Raw genomic sequence first — 18,321 nt, forward strand, 5'->3', positions numbered from 1 at the left:
TGGGCGGGTGGCTGTTGCTTGCCACGTTGCCGCCGGCAGCTTCGCGCAGCCCGACCAGGAGGGGGAGAGGTTCGGCAAAGTCCGGAAACGCTCGGCAATGGCCGGAGGCGGCTTTTAAGGAGAGGAGCGGCTGCCGGCTTGCCCTGCCCTGCCCCGCCGTCGTTCGGCGCGAGGGGACTCGTTCGCCTGAGCGCTGCCGCCTCGTCCTCCCGCCGCGCCGTGAGGGGAAGGGGCGCGATGCTGGCCGACAGCCTGGTGGAGGAGTTCGAGATCCGCGAGGATGAGCCCTGGTACGACCAGCAGGACCTGCAGCAAGGTGAGCCGGGGCGGGGGAGAGGGAGCGGCGGCGGGCGGCGGGGGAGCCGTCGCCGCGGGGGGCGTGTGAGGGAAGGGGCTGTGGCGAGGAGGGCGTTGGGAGGGAAGGGGTCTCGGGGAGCCGTCGCCGCGGGGGGCGTGGGAGGGCAGGGGCTGCGGCGAGGAGGGCGTGTGAGGAGGGAAGGGGCTGCAGTGAGCCGCCGCCGCGGGGGGCGGCGAGGAGGGCGTGGGAGGGAAGGGAGCGGCGGGCGGGCGCAGGGCACCGCCACAGCGGCGGTGCTGGAGCCCGGAGGGACGCCGGGCGCTCGGGCGGGGCGGCGGGAAGGGCGTGAGGGGGCCGAAGGCGCCGGCGAGGGTCGCGGGGCGGCGGCGGGAGCGGGGCTGGTGCCGCCCCGCGAGTGTCGCAGCCGGGAGCCCGGGCTCCCCTCACGGCCGTGCTTCCCGCCGCCTTGGGCGCGTAGGCAGAGAGAGGATCGCTGTTACCGATAAAAGATTGCAGCCGTCTTTGTTTGACGGAAGGGGTTGCTGCAGAGGAGTTGAATTGTGCCCGGGTTCCTCTCCGCCCAGGAGGGAGGGAGAGAGGGAGGGAAGCGGCTCTCCGAAAAGTTGCACCTTGACAGGACGTAAAGCAGCTATGCAGGGTAGGCGCTGGAAATAGCGGGCGCTGGAAGCGTGGGGGTGGGTTGCTATATTGCACCCTGTTGAGCCTTTTCGTAAGGGCTTCTAGTCGATGGAGTTGTGAATGTCGCTGTGCTCGATTAGTTGCAGGTTCATTATTAAAAACTTTCAAAGTTTTCTTCTTAAAATATATGAATAACTCCACTATCCATCAGAATTACACGTATCTAGCTCTTGTATGTCATTGTCTCAATAGGTCTTAAAACACTACCTGCAGGAGTTAAATGCTATCCTTGATTTCACACATGAGGAAGGAGTCACAGGAATATACCAAGTATAACTGCACTAAAAATCTTCTACAGATGTGATACGGGAAGCATGTGCAATTTCCTTACGAGCTTAGTGGTATTTATGACTGGTATTTACTTAGTTCTACTTTTTGTTATTAATCCTGAGTTTGTTTTAAAAGGCCAGCTCAAAGCTGTGAAGTGGCTTCCTACAAACCTGCTCCAGCCTTATGCTTTTGGCTTTTACATTGAAGTACATTAATTCTTGGGATTGGTAGGTGCTACTGTACTATAAACCATAAAGAAAGATACTTTTGAAAGCCTTTCCTAGCTAAGCAGTTTTCACGCTGAGATGGGGCATCTGACAGCAGAAACTTTTTTTGAGACGGGCATAGGTGTCTCTAATTGTATGCTTTGACTATAAAATAGCTAACTGTTTGAGAGCTGTATTTACGTACTCTTTGCTCAAAATAGATGTTTTCATGGCTCTAGGATACAAACCAATAAATTTAAATAAGATCCCAAAAACATAGTTTGCTGTCAAAGGGAAGAGAATTGAAAATCTGAAGACATGATTTAGCAATGTTTTTACTATGTCAGCGTTTATGGGGTAGAAGACCTACAAAGAGACTTCAAAATGTATAGCAACTGACTTCTGGCCTTATTGATGTTTCTTTAATTTAATCTTTTAATTAAAATGAGTGAAATAATCACCATTTGGCTCTCTACTGTGAGCTTTTAAGAAACAGTATTCCATTCTAGAGGTTAGTGCATTTTGAGGGTTGGTTAATGCTCTCTCAACATTTGCACAATCTTTTTCTGGGGATTATCTCTTTACAAGCCTAAATACAAGTGACTAATAGCCCTGCCAAAAGGGAAAGAAGGAAAATAAACTGATGGGCAAGTTGAAATGCAAAGAAGAAATTCCTTACAGGAATGTTTTTTTTAAGTGTTCTGTTATACTTTATTCCTGGAATCTGAAAGATACTCCTCCAAAGACTAAGCAATACCAATGTATGTAAACAGAGTAGTAAGGTCGCTTATCAAGGTCTCTTGAAACTTTTTACAACCCAAACAATCAGTGCACATTTAAAAACTGAGGAGTAAGTTTATGAGAAAACCTAGGTTGTAAAACACCAGGAAGCACCCTGAAACAAGCTTGTAGTCCTTGTCAGCCGGGCTTTGAAACTTAAAACTAGGGTAGGGTTTTTGGAAAAACTTTGACAGTCTTTGTATGCACCAAAAGCTTTTGCCTTGACAATGGAGGTGGGCTTTTCTGGCATGCTGTTCATGAAAAGAGAATGCTCATGGAATTCTTTTAAGGATGGGAACAGCTATCCTTCCTTCTGCAACATCCATGTTTTGCTGCAGTATGCTGACCTTTGAAAAAGAATTTTTACATGACTGCTCTTTTTACATCTTGCTGTTACTTGCTTTAACAGAACAGAGGGTAATCTGAACATGGAGTAGGAAATATGAAGCTAAGTAAAAAAAGTTAAGGGTTTAATTTTACAGTTAAGTAAACTTCGACCAGGCTTGCTTACTTATCTTGCACTACTAATGCCTTTTACTGTTGAAAAGAACAGGCTTATTTTTAGATTGAAAATTCTCTGAATCATTTTTGTTAGGTGGGTTATGGAAAAGTAGAAGAGAAGGATTTTGTACTGTTTTTATCTTTTTCTCAATTATAGTAACGCTGTCAGAAGAGGTTGGAGAAGTGCTGGTAAGTGAGGGCTGTTTAACATCATAGAAGACTTATCCTTGAAGTCTTGTTTTGGTTTGGAGATTTCTGATGGAGATGTTAAACACCAGTACAACTGATCAGATTTACTAAAATGAAGATCTTAAGATCTGCACGTATGCAGTTTGCATTATTAAAAACCTCTCTGCTTACATCTTCAGGGTGAAAAGGAAAAAATGCATGTCTGTGGCAGAACTTAGCTGTTACTTTACATAAATTTACAACAGAAAGTGCAGTGTGCTTCTAGTATTGTACAGTAACTCTCTAAGAGAAATGTAAATTAACTGTTTTCCTTCTGTATCTGGGAACATATATATTGCACATCTCGCTCTTAAAATTTGCTCTTTGTAGGGCTTATAGGTACTTAACAATGTAGAAAAATGGACTCAAAACAAATTCTTAATTTTAGGAGAGGTGAAATTGTTTCAGTCCTTGCTTTCTCCAGGGGTAGGAGTTAGGGTTTTATTGCATGTTCCTGAGCTCTTCCACTTGTCTTCTCCCCCTCAGAAACAAATTGCCTTAATTACAAAATAGCATGCTTCTCACATAGTAACTCATCTGTGCTTCTGCCATTCTAATGAACAGAATGAGTGTGTAAGTATAATGACATGAATTCTATTATTCACATTGTATTCAAAGTACTGTGTGGTATATGCTACTTGATTTAGTAGATGAGGGGGCATTTAAAAATGAAACTATCAACTCCTAAATGTACTTAAACATCAGAACAAACTTTCACTTTGGGAAGGGAAATGGCAGCAAGTAATTCCATTATGCATTACGTCTTTAACATAATCCTAAATCCTCTCTAAAGCTCTTATTCTACTCTATTAAAATAAAAGAATGAACTATTTAGTCTTTGCCTTGAATGATGCCAGTATTGTTGACTAGCTTTAAAGATTGTGGGTCCTAGTAAAGATTTGCGTAGTATGAGAACTTGTGAATTGGGACTCCGTTTTATATAGGATGACAGATTCACTGGATTTGAAGATTACAGTATTCTGTAATGTGATAGAACAAACAGCTTGGTGTTTGACTGGGAGTTACTCTGTGCATGGGTAAACAATGTACAATCTCTGTTTAAAAATGGGAAAAACTTAAGCAGGATGCCTTAAGGTTTCCTTATCCAAATACTTTAAATCCCAGCTCTAGAATAGGCTGTGTTTCTGAACAAGTAGTGTTACAATGAAAAAGCTATGTGAGGATAAACTCCTAAGTATAGATCAGCATGCCATGTGGCTCCTAGTCATACATCTTTTGAAACTGTGAAGAACTCCCATGCAGTGGGATTTGTTTTAAATAATTTTTGTGGCATTTATTCTAAGAATCTGATCTTGAGGTAGGAAACAATGCACTGTAGCTGTAAAGAATGTGTAAAGAATACCAGAGCTGTTGTAGACGTCCAATTCTGGCAAAACAACTTAATAGACAAATGTTCCTACTCACTTGTCCTTGTAAGTCTGAATTTGGTCTTTGGCTTATGTATGTAGATGGAGTAATCATTTTGGACAGGCTGCCAAACTGAAGGTTAGCACAAAGCAATCTTGGAACAGTGTTGTATCTATTACAACGACTAGCTGATAAGATAATTGGGAAAGGGCAGGAAAGAGGTAAGATAACATGTTAAAACAAGGGCATCTTAATCAAATGAAAATGGGGTGTGTTTTCTCGTCTAGCTTCAACTACTGATGATGCAATACATGTCTCTTGTATTTTAATTTAGGTCTTCTTGAAGTCAATCTAAGTTTTTCTTGACTTTTTCTTCAGTCTCCCATAGTGATGCTAGTTCTATGTGAAAACTAACAAGATTGTATTGCACGCATGTAGGAGACAAGCTGGTCATGGTCCAGGTGATGGGAAGGAGCTGGAAAACTAGAGATTTTTAGAAATCTGTTGGATTCTTAACGTGTAATACCCTGCACAGAGTAATTACAGTTTTAGCAATAACACCAAGATTTATTTCTTTGTTGCATTATGTTAGGTTTTAAATTACACGTCTTTAAACATAATAATATAGAATATCTAGCACTACTGATGCTGTTGAACAAATATCAAGCTTTCCTCTAGAAAGGAACTGAGTGTTCAGATGACTTATTTCTTAATTTGAAGCAACTACAGTCACTGCACCCTGGAGGTGATTGAAGATGACTGAAGTGAAATTGAGATTAAGTGCCTGAGAACAAATGACATTTAAAACGATGTTTTGGAGCACATAAAACAATTCTTGTCTCCTAGGTTTATGAGCTTGAAAAGCAGAATAGCTACACTTCTTTATCAGTTTTATGGTTTTTTTGATATTATTGTTTCACCATAAAGAGCATCTGAAACTTTTGTTTAGCACACTGATCCTGTATGACCTGAGCTCCTTGGTGAAGGGGTAATGGGGATGAACAGCAAAGTAAGTAACAGTGCAGTCAGCTTTGGCCTGGGTCTACCCTGATGAACATTTACAGGGTCTTTTATGCTTACTCTTCTAAAATATGAGTGCTGTAAACATGGTGAAGTGTTGCTAACGGACACCTGGGGTGGAGATGCTGGTGCAGTACTAGGCAGATTGTGGGAAGCGAAGAGAAGATGGCTGGATGTGTCTGACCTGTGGCTGAGGGGCCAAAGGAAGGAACTAAGGAAGCTTCATGAAATAAAGAGTATCTTCTAGGTTTCAGGATTGACTTAGACTTGCATTATAAATGGTATATGAATGTTATACTTAAGCATAAGCTAACTTTCATTTTGGGTACTGGAAATAACTTAGAGCAGTTATAACAGCAATAAAAACCCATGTCAAGTAAAATGCTTTAAAATTAGATTATATTATTGGCTCTATAACTTACGTGCAAACATGTTTTCTTTGGTTAGATCTTCACCTTGCTGCTGAGCTTGGGAAAACACTACTGGACCGTAACACTGAACTAGAAGAATCTTTACAGCAAATGTATGCAACAAATCAAGAGCAACTGCAGGAGATAGAGGTAAATAATTAAGGGATCCAAGTGTTATAGCATCTAGACCTGCAACATAACAGCACATAAGTTGAGACCTGAATTTCTTGATATCTGATGGACACTTTAAAGAAAAATACTGAACAACCTTTAACCACGTGTGCTACTTTGAGAATTTGAGAACCTGTATAAGCTTGATCATAGTTAGAAGTGTTTGTCTGATTACTGGAAGCTTTGTGCCATTAAACTTCATGTTGCATTTGGCTTGTTTAGTGACAAATGACTGGTATTTTCTTTTTGTACAGAAAAGTTACATCAGTTATTTTATTGCTAAATTTTGCTGATCTTTCCAGGTAAAATGACATTAAATTATATGATGATAATAAATTAATAATTTAAATCATTATATGAAACTGTTAGTGGTTACAGCACTGAAATTTAAATGCTGATAAGTGTAGGAGAGATTGAAATAAAACCTGAGGATATGTACTTCCACTAAACTGAGCTGTGGTAAAGGGAGCTAAAGTCTATTTTAATTAAAAAAACAAACAAACAAACTACCCCAGCAAACCCAAACACTTAAATAGTATCTAAATACAGGATGTAGTAGATAATATTGTTATGTATTTTTCAGGGGAAAAAAAAATCATCACCTTTCAAAACCACTCACCTTTGTGTTACGTGGTGGAAAAACCTGGCCATTTTGGCAATTTCTTTTTTTTTTTCATATTGCCTGTGTTCTTGCAGACCCAGCATTTGTCAGCATAATGGATTTTTTTCAGCTATTAGAGGGCAATGCATGGTCTCTAATAATGAAATTATTAAATATTCAGTAGTTTGCTGACTGACAGCATATTGGAAATGTAGTCAGCATTTCAGTTTGGTTCTGGTACGAATCACAGGGAACAGGCTGTGACTGGTATACACTAGATTTTTACAGAATCTCGGTTCCTTTGTGCAGGCAGTACTTTTGCAGTTATGGACAGTGTGTGGATTTTGTACAGCTGCAACTTAAAACACTTATTGTAGTGGTAACAGGTAACTTAAAGAATCCTAAGCTTAATACTTAAAAATATATAGGTGTCTTTAAAGTAGTCATGTTAACACAAATACAGCATTTTCATTAGGTGCTGCACAATTTCTGAGTGCAGGGTTGTTAGTTTGTGTTTTTTTTTTTTTTTTATAAGATACTTCTGTTTTGTACCTCATACTTTGTCTCTTTCCTCTATTACATGCTAAACATCATCTTTGTTGTCTTATTCATTCTGTGATACAATGGTTGGAATGGCTGATGCTTATATTAGTGCCACAGCATTACAGAAAATGTATTTACTTATGTAGAAACTTAAAATAACTCATTGCCATGATGGTTTTTATAAAAAGATTAATTCTTAAGATTAGAGAGGACACACACTTCAAGGTGCTATACAAATACTATTCTGCTTGAGGTTCAACACCTGTATGAACAACCGTGTTTAAGGAAGTGTTTGACACAGTTACAACACACCTTTTGAAATAACACAGTATAACTTTGCGATAGATAACTAACCCGGCTCATTGGGTGTAGCTACTTAATAAGCAGCTGTATTTTAACACTATCTTGAAATATGGAAAATACATTATTGCTAAGCTGTGTTCATTTATAGAAATAGTCTAGTGTGATTAAGGATGTAATATCCTGTTGGTTTAATCTAGTTTATTTGCTTAAGCTTTTTTTGTGGGTTGGTGTTTATTGACAACGTAAGAGGGCTTCAGCACCAGGAAGTGGTCTAAGGTGTCCTTCCAGTAGTGACCTATAGTTGTTGGTGTGTTGTAGGGTCAAGTACTTGTATGTTCAGACAACCTCAAACAGTGACAGACTAATTCATTCTCTCAATATCTTGCTTTGCTTAGCCAACCAAAAAAACAAATCAAGACTTGTGCAGTACTACTTTTTGAAGGCTTTATCTGATACCTCTTTATTCTCTTTGCTCTTTTCCCCCAACGTGGGCAGGAGTGTATATTGGGTTGTCCTATTAGTCTCCCCCCAAAAGGAGGGGGAAGAGAAAAGGGAGAACAGTTTTCGTGATGCTTCCGACATCTAAGTAGTGCCTGCACCTTTATTTGCCCAACTCACTGTGTTGAGTCAAAGAACCTGTAGACCGTATTTGTATCTACCATAAAAACATGCTGTCTTCTCTGTTCCGCCACCTGTCTTAATCTTCTGTCTTTTCCCAGTGCAGTTTAAAAGTGTAATAGCAATTCAAAACATTTCTTTCTCCAAAGAAGTCTCTCTTGCATCTGGATTTCTGGTAGAAAAGGGAAAATCAAATGCTCCCCTTCTTCAAATACCCAGAGAACCTCAAGATGGAGGAACTGAATATATTAGCTTACTGGCACAAGGGATTGTTACAGGAATTCACTGAAACAAATGGGAATAAAAGTTAGCATATGCAAGGTGCAGTACTTTTTAGCTGGTAAAAGCAGTTCAGTCAGTTATTTTCATACCTATATTTCTGTCTTTGGGAGCGCAGGATACCCCACTGCACAGGATACATGTGCAAGTGGCATATCCAGTCTCTGTGCTTGATTTTTCCTAATTGTCAAGTACTTGTCTCTAACCTAAATGTGATCTTTCAGCTTTTCCTGTAGCTACTCTGCTGCGTAGCCTTTTCAGTGCAGTATATCAGTGTAAATCTCTGGGGTTTTTTTCCTATTAATTCACATCTTATGGGTAGCAAAGTCTAGAACTGGCCAAGAAATCATTCTGAAATATGGTACTACCTTGTCTGAACTGAAAAGGAAGGGTCAAAGGCTTTGGGATGCTTAAGATTACATCTAATATATTAAATGCTAACATATTAAGCGTTTTACAGCCTTGGCTCATTATATCTGACCTCTGTGCTGACACGTGTGCCACTAACTAATCACTGTAGATGTAATAAACGCTGGATTGAAAGGGCAACTTTATTCCTGTCTGAATCTGTTCTCAGCACTCGGACTTCAGAAATACTGACACTCTCCTTTTATCACGTGGTAGAATGCAAGAAGTCTCAAATGCTGCTTCCTGTTAGGTGCTCAGTTGCAGGGGAGGTGGAATAAATGTGAACTTCTAAATTATTTATTACCACATCTGTACTTTGTTTTGGTGGCCTGGTTATAGCAGACCAACTTGACACCAGCACTGAAGATACTGGAGATGCAAGGTGAAGAAAATGGTGCTTCACCTCTTCTATTCATCTAAAACTTCTGCAAAAGCCCATTGTAATAAGTAGTAACATCTAATTCTGGCACCAAAGGTTTGGCTTCTGTGCTTAGCCACGCTCCTGTTGCTGAAGAAAGTCTGAAGATTTCCAGCTCCTTCTGAGAATAACCAATAGGGAAAGTTAATCTGAAATGGGTCACATTGAGATTCTGCTGCTAATCCATGTACTATTTTTGTATAAATCCTCGGTCATGTGCGCACAGGCTATGAAAGGATCTAGCCAACTGCTATCATGTTGATCTTCTAGAAGTCTGTATGTAGCAGTTACTAGTCCTAGATTAACTTATTATCTGTTCTTAAATTGCCTAAAATGTAAACCCACCAATCTTTTAATGAGGTAAAAGGTTAAGTAGAATATTAGAAGTTTCGAGTATGTAGCAGGCCTATGTAAAGAGAAGTAATTCTGCCTAGAAGTCTGCTGGATGTTCCTACTTGAAATTTACTTTTCAGTAAGTAGCATGTAGTAATACAGAATATATTGCAAGAAATAAATTCTATGCAAGAACAAAGTATTTCAGATTTAAAGGTTTTTTGTTTTTTTTTTTTTTGTTCAAGTCAGTCTGCAAATTTTCTTGTAGATTTTTGGAATTGGATCAGCCCTATCCTGGGTGGGACAATATAAGACACTTGTATTAAGAGCCTTAGGTGATTGTTAACTGCTCTTAGACTGAGAATTCTAAGCTTTCTGACATTATTCAAGAAACTTAACAGCCTATGTCGTTAATTGTAAAACTAAAGAGAATTAAAATGAGAATACTTCATGTGGAGTTTTATTTTTTAAAAAGGCAGGAGACCTTTGTTTGGGATTATAGTAACTGGAATAGTTCCCTGTGAGTAATTAAAGATTAAATTCAATAATTTGAGTATACTTCCTGACACATAGTAGCCCACATACTTTCTTAAGTGTGACTACAACCTAAATTCTGTTCTGCTGAACCTAATGCTGCTTCAGACTGGAAGAACTTAGGTCAGCGGAAAAGAAATCCAGTTATGGATGGTACTACCCAATACTTCAGTTTTAATGCTAAGAAAATTGTTGGGTCAACACTGTTGGAAAATTTCTGTTGGAGCCCACTGCAACTTTTAGAAGGACTCAGTGGATAGTTAAGGGCTATGTTGAAGTCTGGATTCAAGGCTGCATCAGTGACGACTGCAGTACAGACAAACCCAATCCAGAAGGCTCAGGTTCTGGCAAAAGCCTAGCTGCAGCAAGGCTAGATAAACACAGCTTGCACAACCAAAGCCAGCTCCTCTGGATAAAAGGCTGGTTGATCAGCCTGGGTTGACCTCCATGACAAAGGCAAGCTGCCTAGCTGAGTTACTGATGGTGCCTTTTCAACTGAACACTTACCAAAGCAACCACTGGAATCTACATTTCTGAAACTTAGTAGTTTCTCTATGAATGTGAAGAAAAAATGCAGAATAATAGTCCTGTCTTTGTGTTTCAAGTGTAAACTAGTAACAGCAATACTGTCTTGCAGTACCTCACAAAGCAAGTGGAGCTCTTGCGTCAGATGAATGATCAGCATGCAAAAGTCTATGAACAGCTGGATGTGACAGCAAGAGAACTGGAAGACACTAATCAAAAGCTAGTTGCGGAGAGTAGAGCTTCACAACAAAAGATATTAAGGTAACAAACTTACACTAGGGTTTCCCCCCCCTCCCCGGCCCAGTTGATAATATGACAAAGAGCAGTCCAAGTGTATTTGTGTAGTTATTGGGTGGCTGTCTCTGTCTAGTGGTGTTCTACAATACTGTTAAATTGAATGGATAGTTTTATTTAAAGGTCTTTTGGGGCCAAAGAGCAGCCTTCAGAGAAGAACCTACAATATGAGGGGATGGGTAATTCCCATCTCCTTGACTAAGCATTCAAATGTTTTTAACAGCAGTCCTTCACCTTTTAGCTTGACAGAGACTATTGAAAATCTGCAAACACACATAGATGACCTGCAACGACAAGTAGAAGAATTGAAAAAGACTGGACGAGGCCGGATGAACCATGAGAGATCTGACCAGCCAAGATCAGTGCATAGTTTCTCATGTTTGAAGGAGCTGTATGACCTTCGCCAGTAAGACTTTTTACCTTGCATAGCAAAGAGAATACTGAAATTATTTTAAGCAAAGCTTTAAAAACTAAGACATAAGCACAGATGTCAAACAAGCTAGCAGAAAAACATCTGACGTTCACAACTAGCAAAATATCTGTAGAGTCCTGCACCGTGTGGTGTTGCCACTGCTTCTGGCATACCTCTAGACCACACTAGTCTTTGTGTGAGAGGAACTGCAGGTTCCACTTTCTGTCCTGAAAGATTCTCTCCCAAAGTCTCCAACCATATCAAAACGTAGCCTAGAAAGCTTACAGCAATTTGCACCCCACTATTTTCAGTCAGATAAGAGCATACACACAGATACTCTGAAAAACAAATATCCTAAATGCAAAATATTTTCTGTAACTTACCCTTTCCTTGGATGTCTGTGGGTATTTTATTTTTTTTTTTCAAGGAAGGCAGGATTCCTGCAATAGCTTTACTGAACTTAAGCTGGTTAAAACGATGCTTAAGCTGGTAAAATGGTGCTAGGAGATCTGGGCTGCTTTTTTAATTTAGAGCAGTTTTACCCAGCTGAACTGCATTAGTATGCCCATCAGGACAATCACCTGGGGTAAAAGCTCAGACTAGCTTCAAACCTAGAAGGTAATTTCTTAAGTGAAGCACCTCCACAGACAGGCAGAACAGGCTTTTGTGTCTGGGCTTCAGCACTACATGGAGGTAGGACTGTAGAATAAATCCATACATCCAAAAAAGTTATTTCTTGACAATTCAAAAGATAAGTGGATTCTTTCAAACTGCCAAAGGCTTGTGGAAATACCAGCCTACAGAATTGCCTTGTCAATTTTGAAGCTTGTTCCCACAATCCATAGTGACAAAAGTTATAAGAGTGGAGTGCTGCAGAAAAATAATCCAAGTGTCAGAAAGTATTGCATGATACGTGGGGGCAATGTTTATTTAAATTATAGATCTTGTTATTCAATAAGCTTGTTGGTAACTTGAAACTGTTAACGAGCTGCCATTCTGCTTAAGCTGGGAGGCTTGATTTGACAGAATTAAGTAACAAACTCTGTTCTGATTATTAAATGGACCAATAAGTTAGTAAAATGACTGCTATGTATACTTTGAGGTGTGTTAGCACACAGGTTAAATCTGTCATTAGTTTCCCAGGACAGGAAAACTTCAGGAGTTGTGCTCAGCTGTATTTCCTAAATTTGATAACACTTTTGTTTCTGCAGGTATTTTGTTTATGATCATGTGTTTGCAGAAAAGATTACTTCGATGGATAGTCAGCTAAGTCCTCTAGAAGAAGAAAATGAGAACTTAAAAAAGGCAGTTACAGTTTTGCAAGCCCAACTTAACCTAGAAAAAGAGAAGAGGGTAACAATGGAAGAGGAATATAGTCTTATGGTAAAAGAGAACTGTGACCTTGAACAGAGGCTTGTCGATATAGACTTATATCGGGCTCGTGCAGAGGAGCTGGAAGTGGAAGTAGCTGAAATGCGACAAATACTTCAGTCTGAAAACACATTCCATAATGCAGAGAAATTGGTGCCAGAATCCTTTTTCATTTCATTCAAGGAATCTTTAGAAAGGGAGCTTGGTCAGAGCCCGGCAGATGATGGACTTCTGACTGTATCGGAGCTTGAGAAGAAGGTACTGAAACGGAGCAGCAGCGAAACTTTCCTAAGCAGTGCTGCAGGGGGAGACATTCTAAGGGGCCACGAAGAAACATGTATTAGGAGAGCTGAAGCTGTGAAGCAGCGAGGAATCTCTGTTCTTAATGAAGTTGATGCTCAGTATAATGCTCTGAAAGTGAAGTATGAGGAACTTTTGAAGAAGTGTCAAATGGATGAAGATTCTTTGAAACACAAAGCTGTACAAACGCTGAAGCAGTACTCCAAAGACCTAAATGTGGGGAACACCCAGTATGATCTTTCAGCTAGCAATCAAGAATTCACAAATGTGGAGCTAAGTGACTCTCCCGCAAACGCTCTTCCTGAATATAAAGCACTCTTCAAGGAAATTTTTAGCTGTATCAGAAAAACAAAAGAAGAAATAGATGAACACAGAGCTAAGTACAAGTCCCTCTCCTCTCAGCCATAACATTGGACATGCTGATGACCCATTTTCTCTTGATGACTAATGTTAGTCAAGAAGGGGAAGAACTTTATACAAGCGTCAGAAGACCCCTTATACTGATGTATTTCTTGAGCACTCAGAATGAATGTTTTGAATTAGCTTGTAGACCTGTAGTTAACAAGCTAGTTAGTTAACAGCTAGTCTCCCTGTAGCTATGTAGCAATAGATTTAACGTTGTTTAGCACTGTCACACAAACTAGTGGTTGTAAAGCAAACAAACGTCATAGCTTAGTACTACACTACTACTTCATCCTACACTTAATCTCTGGCCAGAGCAGTAACTGACACTATTTCCCTAGTTCATGTCAAAAATAACAGAGCTAAGAAAGCTGTACTGTATTTCTCACAAGGAACCAGACTAAAGCTTTCCTTTAGTTTGCAGTGATGATCTAGCCCTGTAACTACATCTGTGTAGAAAATGAACAAAAACAAAGCCCCTGACCAGTTCACGGGCAGCCTCTCCTTGGTTCTCGAGAATGAAGTTAGCAGTCTAGCTGAACTTGCTTTGGCAGGGAGGCGGAGAGCTGGCACAGCAGCCTGCACTGTGCTTGCTTGAAGCTAATACCACATTTCCACATGCACTAAGCTCTCCCACAGATTGGTGTAAATGTCTTCCTACTAAGAAAGGATTTGATGTGAAGTTCGCGTGGCTTTTTAGGTATGGTTTCTTATGTAGGGCACTTTGTCTTAAGGCAAGATACTGTGAATTGATTATGTATGTTATTTGGGACCTACTGTTCTTTGGTGGAATGTCTGCACATCTTTATGTGTATTTGGTAAGATAGAAAGTTGCAATTTAGCTATTTAACTTTAGTAGTAGCACTGACATAGTGGAATAGCTTTTCTTCTTAAATATCACAAACTCCAAGTGCTTGAAGGAGATGGGCCAGGTAAAACCTTCTCATGCTGTTCTGTCTATTGCTTCCAGCGTCAGCTTCTGTGGACCTATTTATTCCATGCTGCCTTGGGGGTGGGAGGATGGACACAACACTGCCAGAACACACCCTACTGAAAACAGGGGACCACGCTCTTGTTCTTCCCCTTCTCCACTCCCTAATAGTAATTCATACATATTCAAATTCTGAAAAACAAAGAACATGGAGAAGTACATTCTTTAAAACTGCTTCAAAGTGTGAGGAAAAGAAAGGCTAAGAGATTCAGGGGAGGAGGAAAGGCACAATGAAAAGTGACATCCTTTTCCTTATAAAGGGTCTCATAGCTTAATTTGGGCAGCTGTTCTTGGAATCAACTTACTGCCTGAGTCACTGTGATGTACCAAACAGTTGACACAGAACATTGACAGTTTCTCAGCTTTAGTTCAGCTGCTGCTGTTGCAGTTCTGTCTGCCTTATGTTGTATCCTGTTATGCTTGTGTATAGCTGTCCTTCAGTTGCAGTATTAAGATGTCATATTGTAGGATTTTCCCCAAAACATGTATTGCATTCTGAAAATTATTTAAAAATAAGAATCTGGCTCTTCTATTTTTCTAAGCAAATAAACAATCCAGTCAAGCTACATGTGTAACTAGTAACTATGCCCATCTGTGCCAATCAGGGAACAGTAAACTAGGTGCAGATGGCACCTGCATTATCTAGTCTTGCCATCTTTCCTACATCTACAGAGCTAGGATGGAGTTCCCATTAAGTTTGTATTTTAAAAAGGTTATGCTATATGGAAAAGGATAGGCCTATCTAGGATAGAAATCCAGAGGGAACTATGTAGTTTCTCCTCATTGTGGTGTTTGGCAGCGCTGTTCAAAATGGGGGGGGGGGGGGGGGGCAGAAAAGCTGCTGTTCTGCCATCAGGTTAACTGTGTTGTTGCTTTTTCCCTAACACTTGGATCCTTATCACCTGGAGGTCTGCCCAATTCAGATACGGGAAAGCAGTAACCTTAAATGAGAAAGGCATGACACTGTTAGTCACCAGTGATTTACTACTAATATTCCTCACCACTTTTGGGGAAGGGGGATTCACACCCGCTGGACCAGAAGATATGTAAAAGCAATTCAGAATTTTTGGTTAAATAGGTGATCTTCAGTGGTTTATTACTGCTGGCTAATTTAGAGCACTTTCATACATACAGTTTTTATGCTTTAAAAATTATTTCCATGGAACTACTTGATTCTTCTGTAATGTAACTTCCCTTTGGCTACCTGTGCCATTGCTAAGCTCTGGCTGTACTGTACTTTAACACTTACCCGTGCATATTGTGCAATAAAAAAACTCCAAGGCTGGGTTCTTCTTTCGTAACTTCTCTCAGGCTCTGGCCTTCCCGGAGAGAAGCCGTACAGGCGCAGCCATAGGTAACGCTATGGCAGCAGGGCTGCACTAGGGCAGTGCCAGCCATGGGTGCGTGCAACAGACCAAGACAAAGGCTGCAAAAGCTGCCTGAACTTAAAACACCTCCCAGTTATATTGATGCAGTCAATGAACCACGCTAGTGTATTAATTAAGGTAGAGTTTTCGCAGTTTAACAGTAGGTATTTTCCACAGAAATGTGAAATGCCATAAGTGTGGTAACAATATTCTTAGCCAATCTTATCTGGATTAACTACCTTAATCTGCTTATTTTAGTCAACAACTCAGCCTTTTCTGAGCATAAGTAGATGAAATTAATAGAATCTCCTTGAGCTTCTCATGTGATGGAAATTATAGCAAAGAACATGACCAGTAAAATAACCATGTTCTACAGTGCTTACAGTAGGATATTCCTTATCTTACTGCAGTTAGGCTTCAATGATAAACCTGTAACAAAAAGATCAGTTACTGCGCCTTGTGCAACAGGCCCTTTGCTTGGCAGCTACCCCCTGAAGAATATGATGCAAGCAGAACGATGTAAAGTGGTTTACTATCTACCTCCAGCCTCTACTAAACATTCCTGACCTTTGCTTCCTCCATAAGCCTTCAGGCTATAAAAGGAGTGGGTGCAGCTTCCCTTTCTTTGGACAAATACAAGGCAGGGTAGAATTGACCTTCAAGATAAAATTTTATTAAAAAAATTACACAAAATAGAGGTTTTACATTGTTGCCGTGTGATAGCTACAGCTGGATGCCTTCCAGAGCGTGCACTCGCTTACTTACCTCACTGTATTTGCATACAGTAATGGCAAAAAATCCCTCAAACAAAACCCACACCAATAAAAGAAATCCAGTAGTAGTTCCACATCTGTTTCAAATCTAGGTACTTTCCCAAATAACTCATTTCACAGACAACAGGTGAGAACAATTGCTATGTTGTACAGAGTTCAAAGACAATGATTTTGTTCCCCCCTCCCAGGCCTGACGTTTCCATGAACATGACTATCTTCTTTTTTATAAAGAGGGCTGCAAGGGCTATTACAACGCTCAGACTAAAGTATGAGCATCTAGGTATTTAACAAAAACTGGGATGTTTGTAAACAAATTTAATTTATTGGCATTACTTACAAAATAAAGTATTAGACTATGATTTTCCATCATGTCTGTTGTCAGTATGTGGTTTTATTTTCTTTATAACAAAACAGAACGAGAGTTGAAATACATTAGAAATCCCCGATTAATCAAGCTGCAGACAGGGTCCCATGTTGTCTTCCTAGTTGCTCGCGCGCCTAGGCGGCCATGCAGACGTGTGTGTGTGTGTGTGTGTGTGTTGGGGTATCCGTGACTGTCTGTCTGCAATGCCCACATGCCCCAAAGTGGGTCAGATCCTGCCCCACGCTCCCGAGGCCACGGCATTACTGCGTCTGTGCCGCCCACTGCAGGTTTCCTCTTTCGTCCTGGAGATTGCTTGAAACCGCTACCACCGCTGTCAAGACTGCACCGTCCCCTTAAGATACCACATTCCGCCGTAGCTCACACAGCAGTCCTGGGGAGAAAGGGAAAGTCCGTATGGTCTTGGGAACCATTGTCTGGCTTTGGGGCAATCAATGTGATCAATAACCCAAGTCCCCTCTCCAGAGCACAAGAGAGAGCACGAATCCAGAGCAGCAGGTTATCTCCACCCTGAAGACCATATAGCCTAAATGAAGATGACGAACACAAGAGGGGGAAGGTTGAGAGGCCACAAGGAGGACAAACAATGCAATGGCAGCAAGAAACGGGGCTTCTGTGGGGAGACGATGGGGTCATGCAGCAGCCAGCTCAGGAAAGGTGGTGGGGAGGGGTGAGGACAAGGGAACTGGGGCGCACACAGGCTGAAGCTCAGGTGGAGAGACTGAAGGGAGCAGCGGGAACAGGCTGGAGCGTGAAAGCGGTCGCCAGATCTGAAGCCTTTTAAGAAACAACATTCTATGATAATGAACTGTCAAACCTCAGAACCGTGCTTTGGTATTCCGACCACACGTCTGCTAAGCTTACAGCGAGTAAGCACCACAGCAAAGGAGTTCAGTAAGCGGGTTTTCTTGTGGCTCATTTTCTTATTTCTATTAGATGAGCACCAAGTCTCTCCAGTTCTAAGCTAATGGCTTCTCTTTCTTTTGCTCCCACCCTTCCATTTAGGTAATTCAACACGGGCTTAAGTACTGCTACAAAACTGATGCTGTGTAGCTTAAAGGGAAAAAACTATCTTTTTTTCTGAAGTCTTGGGACCTGCACATCACAAAAACAAATAAGAAATTAAGTGTGGGGGCTAGAAAGAGGGTTTGCGGACTTGATCTGCTGATGCAAAAATACAAACCCTGGCAGTCTGTTCCTCTGTGTGTAAAAAAGGAGCACAGGCAGATGGGGAAACAGGAGTCAACAAATCCAATTTCATTCAAAGAGGAATCCTCTCTCTCGTGGCTTAAAGAAGCCAGAGAATTGCCCTATTTCATCAAATCATACTTCTAAATTTAATTTCAGAAACAAAGCTAATTTCACATACTTCTGTGACCAATGTATTCAAGGCAAAGAGGCCTGACACTACACAAGGCTGGTCGCGCGATGACTTAGCGACCTACATAAAAACAGTACCCAGTTTTTTAGGGGAAGGTATTTTTTCTACAAATAGGTTATCTGTTAAATAGCAACA

The 18,321-nt window shown here is 40.8% G+C and overlaps 2 protein-coding genes across 5 annotated transcripts in view; one reads left to right on the forward strand and one right to left on the reverse strand.

The window, feature by feature from the left end:
• Positions 1 to 42: 42 nt before the first annotated feature.
• On the forward strand, positions 43 to 16,792 carry CDR2 (cerebellar degeneration related protein 2). Of its 2 annotated transcripts, XM_030001260.2 has the most exons (6): positions 43 to 316; positions 2,912 to 2,943; positions 5,818 to 5,930; positions 10,626 to 10,774; positions 11,049 to 11,213; positions 12,431 to 16,792. In XM_030001260.2, the coding sequence occupies exons 3-6, from the start codon at positions 5,892 to 5,894 to the stop codon at positions 13,296 to 13,298; spliced, it is 1,221 nt and encodes a 406-aa protein (XP_029857120.1). In that variant the 5' UTR covers positions 43 to 316; positions 2,912 to 2,943; positions 5,818 to 5,891; the 3' UTR covers positions 13,299 to 16,792. The 2 variants fall into 2 exon arrangements, with proteins under 2 accessions (XP_029857120.1, XP_029857119.1); XM_030001259.2 differs by lacking the exon at positions 2,912 to 2,943 and having other exon boundaries at positions 45 to 316.
• POLR3E (RNA polymerase III subunit E) overlaps positions 16,302 to 18,321 on the reverse strand; it is a 32,303-nt gene continuing 30,283 nt past the window's right edge. For all 3 annotated transcript variants that reach the window (XR_005931418.1, XM_030001253.2, XM_030001252.2), the window contains exon 21: positions 16,302 to 17,178. Coding sequence is in view for 2 of the 3 variants with exons in the window: in XM_030001253.2 (XP_029857113.1) it covers positions 17,122 to 17,178 (57 nt within the window). In the remaining variant the exon portion in view is untranslated. The remainder of the gene's footprint in view (positions 17,179 to 18,321) is intronic.

The sequence above is a fragment of the Aquila chrysaetos genome, chromosome 25 (assembly GCF_900496995.4).
Source record: "Aquila chrysaetos chrysaetos chromosome 25, bAquChr1.4, whole genome shotgun sequence".
NCBI classification, from domain to species: Eukaryota; Metazoa; Chordata; class Aves; order Accipitriformes; family Accipitridae; genus Aquila; species Aquila chrysaetos.